The 15,280-nt window shown below is 34.7% G+C and overlaps 1 protein-coding gene across 1 annotated transcript; it reads right to left on the bottom strand.

Moving 5' to 3' along the window:
• Nucleotides 1-1,386: 1,386 nt before the first annotated feature.
• LOC129892091 (heat shock protein 90-6, mitochondrial) lies at nucleotides 1,387-7,446 on the bottom strand. Its single transcript, XM_055967636.1, has 20 exons — nucleotides 7,244-7,446; nucleotides 6,732-6,914; nucleotides 6,573-6,646; nucleotides 5,886-6,011; nucleotides 5,701-5,794; nucleotides 5,528-5,611; nucleotides 5,279-5,422; nucleotides 5,062-5,175; nucleotides 4,850-4,909; nucleotides 4,642-4,716; nucleotides 4,450-4,554; nucleotides 4,076-4,216; nucleotides 3,898-3,990; nucleotides 3,721-3,798; nucleotides 3,289-3,543; nucleotides 3,100-3,202; nucleotides 2,822-2,996; nucleotides 2,630-2,735; nucleotides 2,451-2,540; nucleotides 1,387-1,848 (listed from the first exon to the last, which is right to left on the bottom strand). The coding sequence occupies exons 1-20, from the start codon at nucleotides 7,352-7,354 to the stop codon at nucleotides 1,675-1,677; spliced, it is 2,385 nt and encodes a 794-aa protein (XP_055823611.1). The 5' UTR covers nucleotides 7,355-7,446; the 3' UTR covers nucleotides 1,387-1,674.
• Nucleotides 7,447-15,280: the final 7,834 nt, after the last annotated feature.

Here is a 15,280-nt window from a genome sequence, read left to right on the forward strand (position 1 = left end):
CTTTTTATATGTATAAGCAATATCAAGCTATCATAAAAAGAATTTCATCTAGTTTTTACATGCTTTGAAACTTTTCTATACGAAAGTTTACATGCATTGCAAAGTTCTTTAAATTGATTAATTCTACTATTACTATGCATATGAAAAATAAAAAAACAAACATTTTTAACTTTATCACAACTACTCTCAAATAATTTTACACCATCACCTACAATCAAATTTAATATATGTGCAGCACATCTAACATAAAAAGCATATTTGCTAATTGGACAAAGTCTAGGTTCTAACAAATTAATAACATTTAAATTAACAGAAGCATTATCTAAAGTAATACTAATCGATTTATCACAACGACCAAAAAAATCTAAAATTTCTATTGTACTAGTAGCAATATAAAATTCAGTTTTCTTAAGTTTACATATTTTATAACTGATAATTCTTTTTGGCAAATTTCAATTATAATCAATCCAATGTACGGTAACAATTAAATAATCAAAACCATTAGGACTACGACCCATATCGGTGGTAATAGCAACTCTACAATCCATTATTTCAAAATAGGTACGAATAAATTGACAATGTTTTTCTTGAAATTCAAAAATCTCTCTTTTTACCATATTTCTTGAAAAACCTTCAAAACTAGGATTATATGTAATAAAACCTTGATGTTCTCCAAAACTAAAAGGTAAATCACAAACAATAACCAATTTAGCAAAATTTTCACGATCACTATTATAGGGTCGTTGTATAAGAGGACCACTTAGGTTTGAAGGGTTTAGTTCACCTTGAACCATGTTTGACCTTCCAGCTAATTTTCTAACTGCGCTATAACCTTTATTATCACCAATAGAATTTAAATATGCATACCACTCTTTACTATGTTTTTGAACCAAATATTTTTTTAATTCCTCGTTGAACCTCCTATCCCGAGGAAGGGGGGCAGGGGGCTGGGGAGTGGGGATCAATGGGAAATTGAAAACTTGAGAATTGGGAAGGCTAATTATAGCCATTGCCCAACCCCCAAATTCCCCAACGTAAATAAACGGCCACAAAGGGAGCTGCCTGGGAAGACTGCCAACGGCTACTTCTAATAAAAAAAAATTATTTCACAGAACTGAACCAGTTTAAACCAGTATGAACCGATATCAACGGTTCCGGTGCCCAATCCCAATCACATTACATGCAAATTATGGAAATAGTATCAAATCTTCCATAGCACCAAGGCAATTTTTGCACAAATTTCTTAAACAAGGAATCCTAACTAATCCTATATGTGCAAATCTTAAATGACTTTTACCTAGTTAATCAGAAAAGAAAATTAATAATCTAAAGATAGAGCTTCAACCGTGACATTAGGAGCTCAATAAAATAAGAGAGACAACAAAGCAAGGAGAACTGTTTATGAATATAAGCTGGAATGTTGCTCTTACAGGTCTGATACAGGAACAGAAAAAACACCGAGGAATTGAACTTCCGTTAAGAACCCCAGAAAAACAAAGCTCCATCGACTCCATTCGAATAGTAGTAAACAAGATTCTTCTATTTTTAGATTTCAATTTAACTGAATGATAATGCTTATCAAGTCCCTTCTACTTGAGACTGATCTGCTCACCAACAGAGTCTCAATATTATCTCTAAATAGCCTCAACTATTATATTACAAACTAACGAAAAATTACTCATGTCTACCAGCTTCAGCAGACTCAACCACCTCTGCTTCGACTGTATCTGGGATGTGTGGCTGCTGGTTTACTTGTGGCTGATGCTCACCAACGGTTCCCCACTTGCCAGCAAGAGCAAAGTTCATCATCTCGTATATCTTCCCTCCCAGTTGTGCTGGATTCTCAGGCTGCAACAATTGATGCAAGATATAAGAATTAAGGTCACTGGGCATGGGCAGTCAATGTTAGACATTTAATTCTACTTAGCTTATCAGTACATCATTACTACTAATACAAAATATTTGTTCATAGCTTTTGGAAAATCCCATGGCCTGTGGCGCATGGTTCGATACTCACTTGATGGGAAAAATCTTTGGTCATAATATCACATGCTAGTTGCCTTTCATTACTCACTCAAAAAAATGAACTGATGAACTCAATGTGCATTGTCAGGAACTCATCTCACCACAATGAGTTTAAACCCATATAAAGAGACTTGCGGCGCTGATTACAATCACACTTCACATACCAACCCTTCTTTCACCCTCTTTCTAAATCTTACATGAGATCGAAGTTCATCACAAGTTTTTACATTTGTGGCCACGAACTACATTTTTAGACCTCCTAAATGTCAAGCACTACTTCACTAACAAAGAAGGATCACTAGAGCCCAAAGTAATACTATGATTTAATAAAGCACAAATAGCATATGTTAGCTGCACTGAGTTCAATTATCTCAGGAACCAAAATCAGTTACCCAAGTAAATAAGAATAAGATATGAAGACTCACAGTGAAACCACTCGAAACCAATGCAGCATCATACAAAAGATCAATGGCCCTCAGGGCTTCTTCATCATCTGGATTACTCCTGCAGGCTTCCTGCAATATTTGACAAAAAAACAATGTTAGGAAACACATAAGATTACATTTACATATAGAGGAACCATCATGGCACAAAATCAGCTTACAGTTAAGGTTCTAATGATAGGGTGTTCAGGATTGATCTCAAAGACTCTTCTACTCCTCATGAACTCCAGGCTGGAGGTATCACCAACAGTTTGGGCCTTCATCAGCCTGCAAGAAGTCCAGGTATTTCATAAAAGGCTAAAGAAGAGGTCTCAAAATTGAACCATCAGCCTCAGACAAAAAGTTCACGTCACCTCTCCATATTAGCTGACCAACCAAACTTTCCCGATACAAGAACACAAGGAGAACTGCTCAAACGATTTGAGATCTGTACACTAGCAACGTTGTCCCCTAGCCGTTTCTTTATCCAATCACATGTTTGCCCAAACTCCTGTTTTATCTCCTTTTCCTTATCTTCATCCTTATCACCTACAACAATGGATAGCCGGCATATTAGTATTGCAAAACAAGCAGGTCAGTAAAAGGGGAACTGACATAAAAAAAAAAGGGGCAAACATCTCAAATCACTAACCTAAATCTAGGTCCTCTTTGCTAATATCAATGAAGTTTTTCTCCTTAAATGCTTTGAGATTTTGGATAGCAACCTCATCAATGGGATCAACTAAGAAGAGAACCTGAAACAGGAATCAGCCAACAGCAGCAAAGTTAACAAGAAGAAGCAGACAAGAAACCAACTAAAGTTAGTTCAAATGATTCGTACTTCAAGATCTTTTTCAAGAAGTTTTTCCAGGAAAGGAGTGTTCTTTGCACTCGTCACACTATCAGAAGCAATATAGTAAATGTCCTTCTGGTCTGGTTTCATATTCTCAACATATTCATCCAAACTGATCATCTCATTTTCACTTTGAGAAGAGAAAAATCTTAAAAGTGGAGCAAGACGCTTGTGGTTTTCACGATCTTCAATGCATCCCAACTTTAGGTGCTTTCCAAAGTTCTCCCAGAACTTCTCGTAGTCCTGTACATAAAGAATCGGAGAAGTGCAATGAGAGTTTGAAGAACTGATCAGCCAATGCATCAAATCGAAGGCAACAAAAAAAATTCAGAAAGAAAAATATTCACTTTAAATAAAAAATTTCACAACAAATAACAAGACTTAAAGCCATGGACACAAGGACTTGAGAAGCAAATATACATCTCTGTTTTCACTGAGGGCAATGCCCTGAATCATTTCAAATGCTTTCCGCACCAACCGCTTCCTCATGATGCGAACCTGCAGACAACACGAAATAGTTTGTCAAAAGAAGAGCTTAACATGCAAATGAAAAATGTGCCATCGCCTCAAAGCAACTAGTATGCCTAAAGCACTTACAATGCGACTTTCTTGAAGAATCTCTCGTGATACATTAAGTGGAAGATCATTTGAGTCAACTACACCTTTGATAAAACTCAAGTAGCGTGGGAACTATACCAGAGAAAAGGCACACCAGTCAGCTTCCATTAAGAGCATTGAACTTCTCTTAAAAAATAACAATGAAGCTTCCTCTTACCAGTTCACCATCAAAGTCATCAGATATAAAAACTCGCTTCACATAAAGCCTTATATTCTTCGTCTTGGGATTTACTATGTCATCCTTACCCATTCCAGATACAGATGGCACAAAAAGTACAGACCGGAACTCCACTTCTCCCTGCCATAGCAAAAGCAAGGCAAAATGAAGTAACAAACACAGAAACGAAAAACAAAAGAACCAGGAGAATTTTTTAACAAAATTGAAAGTAGAACCAGGAGAGTTGTTTAACAAAATTGAAACTTACTCCCAAGTTTATCATTAAACAAAAGATATCATACTAAAATTAGAACAGAAGGGTGAAGTAGTAGAATATGTTATCTAAAGTCCTGCATCAAAAAAGTTTTTAGTACCTCGGTCGTAAAGTGTGAAGAAGCAAGAGGCTCCAGATATTCATTAAAAGTCTTTGTGTAGAACTCATTATACTCCTCTTTACCCACTTCCTTAGGGCTACGGAGCTGGAAAAGAAAAAGCAGTAACTCAGTGTATCAGTAAGAACAAACTTTGGGAGCATGGCAGCAGGAGATGGTAATCTGAAGGCTAACCCATATTGGCTGAGTCTCATTTGTAAGCTCCCAGTCCCAATATTTCTCCACAACTTTTTTAGTTTTCTTCTTTTTCTGTTGCAGAGAGTTAGAAATTTCATCAGAAATGGAAAAAGACAACAGTAGAATCAAGAATGGTACCTCTTTAACCTTTCCTGGGAAAAAAAAAATACCCCCCCCCCCCATAATAGGTAATATTAACAGATACCTCAGCTGTGTCATCTTCTCCTTCCTTCTTGGCTTCTGCTGGATCCTCATCAACTTCAACCTGTAAAAAGCCAAGATCATGTAACCGCAAGGCAATAAGGAGTCATATCCAGCTTACACAAGGCGGAAAGCTAAAAAATTAGAACCCCAAGCATAATTCATGCCCGTAGATAAAAACAAGCATGGATTTATTTGAAGTAGTTATGCACATACCTCTTTTGTAAATCCTTTCTCTTGCCATGTGTAAATAGGGAATGAAACAAACTGTGAGTAGTTTTTCACAAGCTTTTCTATTCTTTCCGGATGTGCAAATCCTTTGTCATCCCTCTGCACATATACCGAACATGAACAAATGAACAGTGAGGTCCACCTCAGGAACTAAAATAACTAGGATAAGAAGCTTTCCTTTGAAACAAATTGATTCACCAACCTTTAGATATAGAGTGAGACGGGTTCCCCTAGGAAGTTGTTTTGCAGGATCAGTCTCCTCTCGAATGGTATATGTGCTAGAATTGGCCTCTCCAACCCAGACATATTGCTTGTCAGACTTTGGGCTTTTTGTTGAGACTTCGACCTTTCATTAGCAAATTAAAAGAGAGATACAAATGTATCAAGGTAATTGCTTATTGTCAAGAAATTGAGAGAAAGTCTAAAGTAGGACCATAAACACAAAACATACTCGTTCCGAAACAAGAAAAGAAGAGTAGAATCCAACACCGAATTGACCAATTAAATTGCTGTCAGCACCAGCATCCTTGCTGTCCTGTTATGCGGTAAAAACACATGTAACAAAACATTATAGCATATAAGAAGCAAAATACTAGAACAGATAATTACATCACAGAAACGCACCTTCAGGGCCTTTAGGAACTTTGCAGTTCCACTTTGTGCAATAGTACCAAGGCAGTCAACAAGTTCTTGGCGAGTCATACCAATTCCTGAGTCCCTGTAAAACACCATATTCCATGACAACTTCAACATCTGTGAAGGACAGACAAGACGGTGAAAATAGACAGTTAATAGGTTATGAAGCTCACATTATGGTAATAATGCCATTATCTTTATCGGTTTGAATGCGAATATCAAGATCAACTGCATCCTTTAAAAGCTCAGGCTCAGTAACACCAAGAAACCTCAACTTATCCAAGGCATCACTTGCATTACTGCATCACCAAAAAGGAACTATGTAAGTAACAATATAGATTGTTCAATTCCTTTGTTTAGTGACTTCAGTCTTAACACAAATAGGATCTCCAGAGTTCACATAATATCAACTAACGGAGAGTGTTGGCATATTATTGGTAGCATTTAGATGTACTAAGCCGGGTATAATCCCATGACCAAGTACTACGAGGCAATAAATTAGCCTTTGGCAGAAAATCCAGGTCATCACAATCAAATGAAGTCTTTCACATTACTTTTTGTCCCTTAGATACTGCAACCAAGTAGCTGAATCTTAAGTTGTCATGGTAAAATCTAAACTTCATATTGTTTTTGGATTCTTCCTTTTATCCGGGAAAAGACTCAAATTGTGATACCCTCCATCTTTGCGATAGGAAATCTAGAATGGAAGAAAAAACTTTTCACAACACAAAAACACAGTTATAAGAGCTGCAGGGCATACAAGAACACTTTAATGAACACTGGTTTTTGCAAAGGTCGCCAGATGGAATAGAAAAGTGCAGGGTTTACGAACATTAAAGAAAAAGTTAGCTATTACTTGCCTGATAAGCTCCCTAAGAAAAACCTCCTTGTTGCTGTACAAACTGTTAACAATGAGGTCCATGAGGCGACTGACCTGCCATGTTAACAAAATAAAATTTCAGATTTCCAAAGGTTCAGTACACTATTCAGTTTTTATCTCTTTGATGGTGGGTTTTTACCTCTGCTTGATACTCAAACTTCTCAGATGGTGAATCAGATGCATCAGATGCAGCAGCTGTTGACTCAAATCGGTAACCCAAAAAAGGCCCATTTCTTGATTCAAATGGCTTGATGGATTCGGTGAAATCGCATCTTCCTGAAGTTAATGCTGAATAGCATCTACCTTTACTATCAGCATCCACCTGTTCACATCAGCAAAATTGATTGGTAAATGCCTTTAACTCAACCCATTTCCAAGTCCATTTCTGGGTTACAATAAACTATAAAAAGCAATATACTAACTCTGTTTTAACCAATACTTAAAAGACATTATTTCAACTTCTAATACGCAAATTATCAACGAAACACATTACACTTAATAGTATTAACTTATGTCACTTATCATATTTTCAATGACAAGCATTCTCATCCACCCAGTATTGAGAAAGGATAAAACTTAAAATATGATGTAGAGCGAAAACAAAATAGAAAATTGAATATAATCGGAGAAACCATAGGGATGAGGGGATACCGATTGGTAAAAGAAATGGGAAGAAGAAATTGGAGCAGCAACATCTCGATAGCGTGCAGCGTTTGTGCTGCGAAGGAGAGAATTGACGGAGCGCTTCGAAAGCCTGTGCATTTGGTCTCACTGAAAGAGATTTCTTGCGGAGGGAGGAAATATGTGGAAGCGAGGGTTTAAGAGATTGCAGAATTGCCGTAGGGTTTTAGAGAAGGGGGGTTTAAAAAGAAGCTTCTCGAGATTTATGGAAAAATATTGTAGCGAGTGGGTAATTTGGTCATTTTACTCTTCCTACTTGGAAAAACAATCACGGCTTTGTTGATTGATCCTTTTTTTAGAAAATTTCATAAAAGGCTATACGGTAGGGGTGTTTAAATTGGTGAATTAGATTGAAATTGAAGAGATTAAAATGGATTAGATTATAATTTATCTAAATTTACTTTGGCCTAAAATTGGGTTCACTAATGACTTGTTCAATTTATCCTACTAAATTTTAAGAATTTTAATATATGATAATTTATTTTTTGTAATTACAATTTGAATTTCAATTTAAAAAAAATAAAAAAAAAATTGTTAATTATCTTGAACCAACTCATAAAATTTCGAGCGGATTATTTATATTTGGATTCATTTTTAACAACGTTATATAGGTGTATAGTACGTCGTTCAGTGAGACTTTTTGCTATATACATAACATCGCTATTTTTTTATATCATAGTTCTAGCATAATTGTAACACAAATACAATTCAGGTTGTTGCAATTAAATGCACAACTCTTTAATTGGCACGAGTAATTAGCGCAATAATGTAACTAATTACATTAATTTATGAATTTTATGTGATTGATTTATTGCAGAATTGTAAATGAGATACCAAGAACAATCTATTCCAAAAACAAAATATGACGATTTTTATCTACCCCATTGGCTTCATTCTCTTTTTGTTTATTGGAGGTTGTGGATTCAAGTATCAAAGTTAGTTTATTGTTATGGCGTATCAACTATGTCAACCATTCAAATTTTAATACGACATTTTAGAATCTGAAACTTAGAAAACAGATACATAAAGTATGTAATTGATAGTATCATGATACCTTTTTAATATATGATGTGTCATGATACCTTTCTGATACTAATATCATGATAATACGATCTAGTGCTCTCACTTGCCCTCCCCTCCACCCCTAAGGGGCCAGAAGAAGATACCTAATGTTCATGGTAGAAAGTTCGGATTTGGTATTTTGACGAGCTAGCCATCGAGAGAGCACTGAGATGAAGAACCTAGCTAGGAATTTTCCTACCCGAGTCTACTTCTTGGAATCCATTCACTAGATTTAAGTGCGCTGAATAGTTGTCCTTTCCTTATACGCATTTGAGTACTCAAGACCCCTTTCTTTTGATGAGTATCACCACCTGGCTTAATTGTGGATCACTCCTTAAGAAATATGACACAATAATATAGCACACATATATTAGAAAAGAGAGTATCCCATTTATTATAAGACAGGCCCCCGGTCCTTTCTTAAGAAATGGAGCAATCGTTACTCCTAACCCAACTCAACATTTTTTTTGCTCCTTCTTAGTAACAAGCTTGTGTGCGAGTTTGTTCCGATTTCAATTTATAAAGTCCATGGAGAACGGTGTGGAGCTTCACTTTCCATGATGCTCCACCTGTAGTATGTTGGTGTCGATGAAGGTTTAAAACCTTTTTTTCATTTAACATCGGAAAGCTAGTAATTTTTATGTGTCTTGTTGAGTGTCTAGAATGGTTATTCCTTACAATTGCTTCTTGTGATGTAGTGGAACCATGGCAATTAGGATCTCAAGATGCAATAACACCTATAATGCAGGGAATAACAAACTTACATCACAGTGTCTTTTTCTTCATTATTTTGATTTTGATTTTCGTATCATGGATCTTGAGTCATGTTTTATGACATTTTCATTATAAAACAAGGTTTCCATGCCACTGGTGACTAACCATACAAATAAATTATATCATTTTAATAATAACTAATAATAACATATTCCGTTCTAAGACAAATCAAAGAAGAGTAAGGAACCTCTTGCAGGTTTTTGAAATTAGACATCAGAAAGTGTTTTCACACCATCGACTGACATCGACTCATCCCAACCTTTAAGGAAGAAATTGATCGATGTTTTCGATAGATGATGTATCCTGATACTTTTTCAATATATTACATAAGGTAAACGACATAGAATCCACTTAAATTTGTCCTAAAAAAATTGAATACATACTCAAACTATTAAGACGACATATTTCACACTTGTACTACTTAAAAGTGAATTTAATACCATCGTAAGACGTATAGCATCACTTTCACAGTATGTGGTATTCATCACTATATTAGTGTCATGTCATAAATTATAATTTTTATATTTTTTTCTTTTCTTAATTCATTAACCTTTTTTATTAACTATATTTTATACTAATTAATTTTTAAAATTATCTAATAATTATATCTTTTCCATCACTAAAATTCACCCACTCCATCTATTATCTCACTGAAAAAATCATGTCCGGCCACCTTCACAAGCGACTCTTTGCTCTTCACCCCCACCATATCACCTTCAATTCTTTTTCAATCTTCTTCTTCTTCTTCACCATCTACTCTCATTATCAATATCGATTTCTATTTCTTCACCATCTTTAATTCCCTCTTCTTTACCATCAGCTATCCACCATCAATATATGCACCATTATATTTTATTTTTTAGACCGAACCATCAATTAATTACCCACCTCCGACAAAGCTGTCATCACCTTCAATTTCTTCAACCTCTTTTCTATCGCTTTTTTTTATTGATTTCTGACTTGGTGAGAGATCCCTTTTTATAGTATAGGAAGAGAAAAATTGGGTATGGTGAAATCGGATGATAATATTGTGATTTTTGATACTTGATATTGATATAAAATTAATAAAATATGGTGATTCTTCTTCATTGATGTTTCGTTTGGTATAGAAAAATCAATGGTGATTTTAAAATTTTTGCTCCTCCACTATATTTTGGCCAAATTATAATGATATGTAATAAAGATGGTGAAGCTTTTGAATGTTGATTTTTGTATCAATAATGGAGTAAGAATAAAAATAGAATTTATGAAGAAATTGAGTTGTAGAGAATTAGGATGAAAAGGGTGTGGAAGGAGGATACTGATTTTTTTTACTTTAAGTGTATTTCGATTTAATTTATTCGTAAAACTTGTATAAATATATTTTTTGGATAATGGAATGTTTCAAATGACGTTATACATCCTTCAAATCGTTAGGCCTATCCTTGGCTCAAAAAGGTCATATATCTATTTAAGATGCTTAATAATTATTTATATGTTATATGCTATAACCATTTTTGTGAATATGTTGCTTCATTTGGAGACATGCTAGTCTACTCTTTTTTGAATTTTCTCTAGTGCCTCATAGGCATAAATATCTAGTCACTATCAAAAGTGCGTTCAAATACTCCATGAGTCTTTAGTTTCCCAACAAAATTCGAACTTTACTCTCAAATCATAAACCTTGCTCTCTCATCTCAAAAAAAGGTTGATGTTTCATTGAAAAAAAGTTCAAGCTAGTCGAACTACGTAGGACCTGAATTCTCTTTTGTGAGATACGTAGGCAACCTTCCAAGGCTCGATCCTGTCTTTGAAGTTTTTAGTTTTTCCTCATTCTTAGAAAAAAATTGAGAACTTCTTCTACATCTAAGAAGAATGAAGGTACAAAATTACAAGCGCAAGAAATCTGTGATTCAACACAAGTCAAACTTTCTCACGCATCAATCCTAAAATTAAAATGGGTTAATTTCTGTCCATTCAGTCTTGCTTCACCCATAGATTAGTTTGTCTTCAAACAAAGCAACATTTATATGTTTAGCTCTTTGTGTGATATTTGCATTAATTATTACAAACACGAACTAATGTTTTGGCTTTTGAGTTATTCTTCTTTTTCAAGGAAAGATTAATTTGAAAATCAAACTTGCTTACTTCTCAAAGATCAAGGGTTCAACAAAGTTGATTCTTTTTTCTTTTGTAGAGGTTGTTATCAAAGGACATCACGCGATAAATAATTGGATCTCAATTGTGAGAGGTCAACACCCTCTTCCTAACTAAGAAGTTTTCTTTGTTCGCAGAAAAGACGACATTATTTCAAGAGAGGAAATCACGGCAATCCAAAACCGACTGCAAGATTCAACCACAAACTTTAACCCTAATCTCTTTCAATTCTCTAATCTAAGAAAAACCATAATCCTTTCTCTTATAGATCCTCAAGGGACAAAGAGTTCATGGAATATAACGATGACCTTAAATTTAACAAGACACCAACACACAGCCTGAAAATAAATCGGGGGAGTCTTTGACAATGAAGTCTTACTCTTATATTTTGTTACTTATTATTTTATAATTGCTCCGCTTTCACACTTTTCTCATATCTTTACAGGAAAATCATCCCCGATAATAGTCAGGGATGGTTATAACAATGTATGATTCTTGTGAATAGTTGAAAGAATTCAATTCATAAGAGACAATTCCCAAAAAATACACAACAACAAGTGATTCCTGCAGAAAAATTGGAAGAACACACCAATGTATAATCTCTGAGGAATATCTAAAAAATAATACGATGATAGGTATCCTCAGCGATGGTTGAGAGGACACGAAACATCTTGGTGTAAATAGGCAAAAGACACTTCCCTACTGAAGATGTCAATGAGTACTTGACTTATAAGACATCACTTTGAATTTGTCTAAATCTTTAAATTATTTTATATATCATATCTGCAAGAACTACGTACACCTGATTCTCATCTCAGTTACGTAGACAACCTTTCTTGGGTTCAATGTTTCTTTTTTAACAAAATAAAAATAATAAATTGTGTACATATATTAAGAGTCATATCTTCTTGATTTGGGCGAATACAGTTAGGAGCATGCGAAATATTTGGTATGATGAAAATGATTGGCTTTGTGATAAATCATAGCTTCTGTTGATATCTTTCATTTGTACTTTTATAATGCTTGAAAATTCTCTTGCACGTATTCAATATAAGAATAAACCAACCTCATGGCTTCATGTGCATTGTGTGGTGAGCTTTAGATTAAAATTCAATTGCATTGCACTGCTGATCTAGAACTTGGCCTGAATAGTTATTGAGGCGAAATCCTGAGTAATGTTTGGTTTGAAAAAGGATTGCAGGCTTTTTTTTGACATGATTGTGCCTTTCAAAGCCTACCAAATAACATTAATCCCTTGTTTTTCCCACTTTGAGCCTAAAGCCTTTTCCTTGGACAACCACTTCTTAGCCCTTTTCCATCTGAGTGCTTATATGCACTATTCCTCTCTTAGCCCAACCTCCTTGAGCGCACCGAAGAAGTTCAAATTATAGAAGAAGATCCAACTTTAAAATTGTCAAAGGCAAAAGACGTAAAGTCTCCAAAGTCAAGAAAGCAAAGACGACTTTCAAAATAAAAAAAAGTTTGAAAGAAATTTTAAAAAAATACTCCTACAAGGTCAATGTAAGAAAAAAGAAAAATACAGACAACCATGTTTTTTAATACATTCTAAAGCAACTTTAGGATCATTTCCTTTTAAAATTTCATTTTTTTAAAATTGGATGGTTTGCTCTAAATAATGTGACGTTAGGCTAATCACATTGGTGTGAGATGCCTATTTTACTTCATTGAATCGTCCATATCAAAAAAATGGCATATCTTATATTTTTATACTGAAAATATTGCAAGTAATACATTTTTCCATTTCATTAGGCTCATATTACACATGCGTCTACTGATGGTCTTGTCTCAGATTTTGCAGTATTCATTATCCACAGGATTGAAACTATATTTGACCTGATTCCTACACCAACAGGATATGTAGGCTCCACTATGGCTCAGTCATGTTCCCCGTAAGATTTTTATTTCTCCCTTACAATGAAAACTGAGACAAAATTTTTGAGAAGATCTCAAAAATTCACAAGAAGATACTATCTCCAACAAGTCAAGATTGAAGATCATGTTAGTATATACAACTACATAATTTTTGAAAAGATCTCAAAAATTCCACAAGAATGTCAAAAAAAAATTTCCAGCAGCTCGAGATTTGTCAAGAGATCTAACTGGACAAAAATTTTGAGGAAGATCTCAAAAATTCCATTAAAAAATTATTAGAATTTTGAAGTTAACTTCAAATGATCTTCAGCATTGCTAGAATGAAGCAAACACAAATTCAATATACGAGCCACCGATGCCTCGTATAAACTTCCATCAAAGACATGAGTTCCAACGAACACAAATTGTTCAATAGAAAAAATGAAGGAACATGTGAAAGCATCGAGAGGACGACACTTTCATAATCATCGAGCCATCCACCTTGTTACAGTGGAAAAATATCGAGCCATCTACCTTATTACACTAGACAATCATTCAACTCATCCAAGAGGATGATATTTACAATTTCATTTGCCAAAAGGGCCATTTCATTTTCATTGCATTACCAAGAGGGTCATGCATCATACAAATCATCCAAGAGGATGACATTATTATATCATTGCTCAGAGGGCCATTTCACTACATTGCATTGCTAAAAGGGCCATTTCATTTTCATTGCATTACCAAGGGGATCATGCATCATTCAAATCATCCAAGAGGATGACATTGCATATTATTGTCAAGAGGGTCATTCATATTATATTATCGAAAGTGGTAATATCATTGCCAAGAGAGCCATTTTATTTTCATTACATTATCGAGAGGGCCATCATCATTATCATATCATTGCCGAGAGGGTCATCACTATTATAATATTATTGCCAAGAGGTCCATTTCATTTTCATTGCATTACCAATAGGGTCATCCATTATTCAAATCATCTAAGAGGATGACATTGCATATTATTGCCAAGAGGGTCTTTCATATTATATTACCGGAAGTGGTAATATCATTGCCAAGAGGGTTATTTCATTTTATTGCATTGCCGAGAGGGTCATCATCATTATCATATCAATTTCAAGAGGGCTATTATCATATCATTGGCGAGAGGGCCATCATTATTATTATATCATTACCGAGAGGGCCATTTTATTATATTGCATTGCCAAGAGGGTTGTGCATGATTCAAATCATTCAAGAGGATGACATTTGCATATTTATTTGCCGAGAAGGCCATACTATATCAATCTCATCGAAGAGAAACATCAGCATTTTCTAGTGTTATAAATGCCTGAAGGACATACGTAAGACACATCAAATATCAGAGATGATTTGAAGTACAACTTGCTAATGGATCATCATTCGTCATATCGATGGACCAACATATTCTACCAATAGATTTTCATTCGTCCTATCAATGGACACGCATTTATATCCTACCAATGGATCTTCATTCGTCCTACCGATAGACATACAGTTATCTTGTCGAGTATCCTATTAATGAAACAACATTATCCTACAGATAAAGTATCTTTATTCGTCCTACTGATGGACATGTATTTATTTTTCCTAGTATCATATCAATGGATCATCATCCTACCGATAGAGCAACATTATCCTACCAATGGATCAATGGAGATTTTCAACATGCAAAAAGGATGAAAGAAAGTGTGAACGACATCAAAAATGATGCAGCACAACGTGAAACCTTTTCTTAGCAGCGAACTGGACACAGTCCAAAGAGATCAAACTCATAGGATACGAGCTGAGGAATGACTTTCACCACAGTAAACAATATTTCTATTAGAAAACGTGTGGTTATTTCGGAGTCCAGCCATAATTCCAAAATTTGTACCAACTTCTTTTCAAAAAGATGAAGATGGAATCGGTCAAAATTGGATTTGTCAATTTTTTTGTTCAGGATTTCTTTTATCGATCCTATCCAAAGAAAGAGACAGTTGTTGACACCCAATTTTGACCTCCACAACGCAAATTAGCTATCAAATTTCTTTAAATTTCAAACATTTTAAAAAGAATTAGCTTTTATAAAAATAAAGATATTTTCATGTTATTCTTAACTATTTTTATCTTTTTATAAATTTT

Source organism: Solanum dulcamara, chromosome 6 (assembly GCF_947179165.1).
Source record: "Solanum dulcamara chromosome 6, daSolDulc1.2, whole genome shotgun sequence".
Taxonomy (NCBI): domain Eukaryota; kingdom Viridiplantae; phylum Streptophyta; class Magnoliopsida; order Solanales; family Solanaceae; genus Solanum; species Solanum dulcamara.

Excerpts from the sequence above, each read along its gene's own strand:
- LOC129892091 (XM_055967636.1), bottom strand. The coding sequence starts at position 7,354 with ATGCACAGGCTTTCGAAGCGCTCCGTCAATTCTCTCCTTCGCAGCACA. Across the intron at positions 4,555-4,641 it reads ATGAGACTCAGCCAATATGG|CTCCGTAGCCCTAAGGAAGT; the intron begins GTTAGCCTTCAG and ends TTTCTTTTCCAG. Across the intron at positions 3,203-3,288 it reads TTCTTGAAAAAGATCTTGAA|GTTCTCTTCTTAGTTGATCC; the intron begins GTACGAATCATT and ends TTCCTGTTTCAG.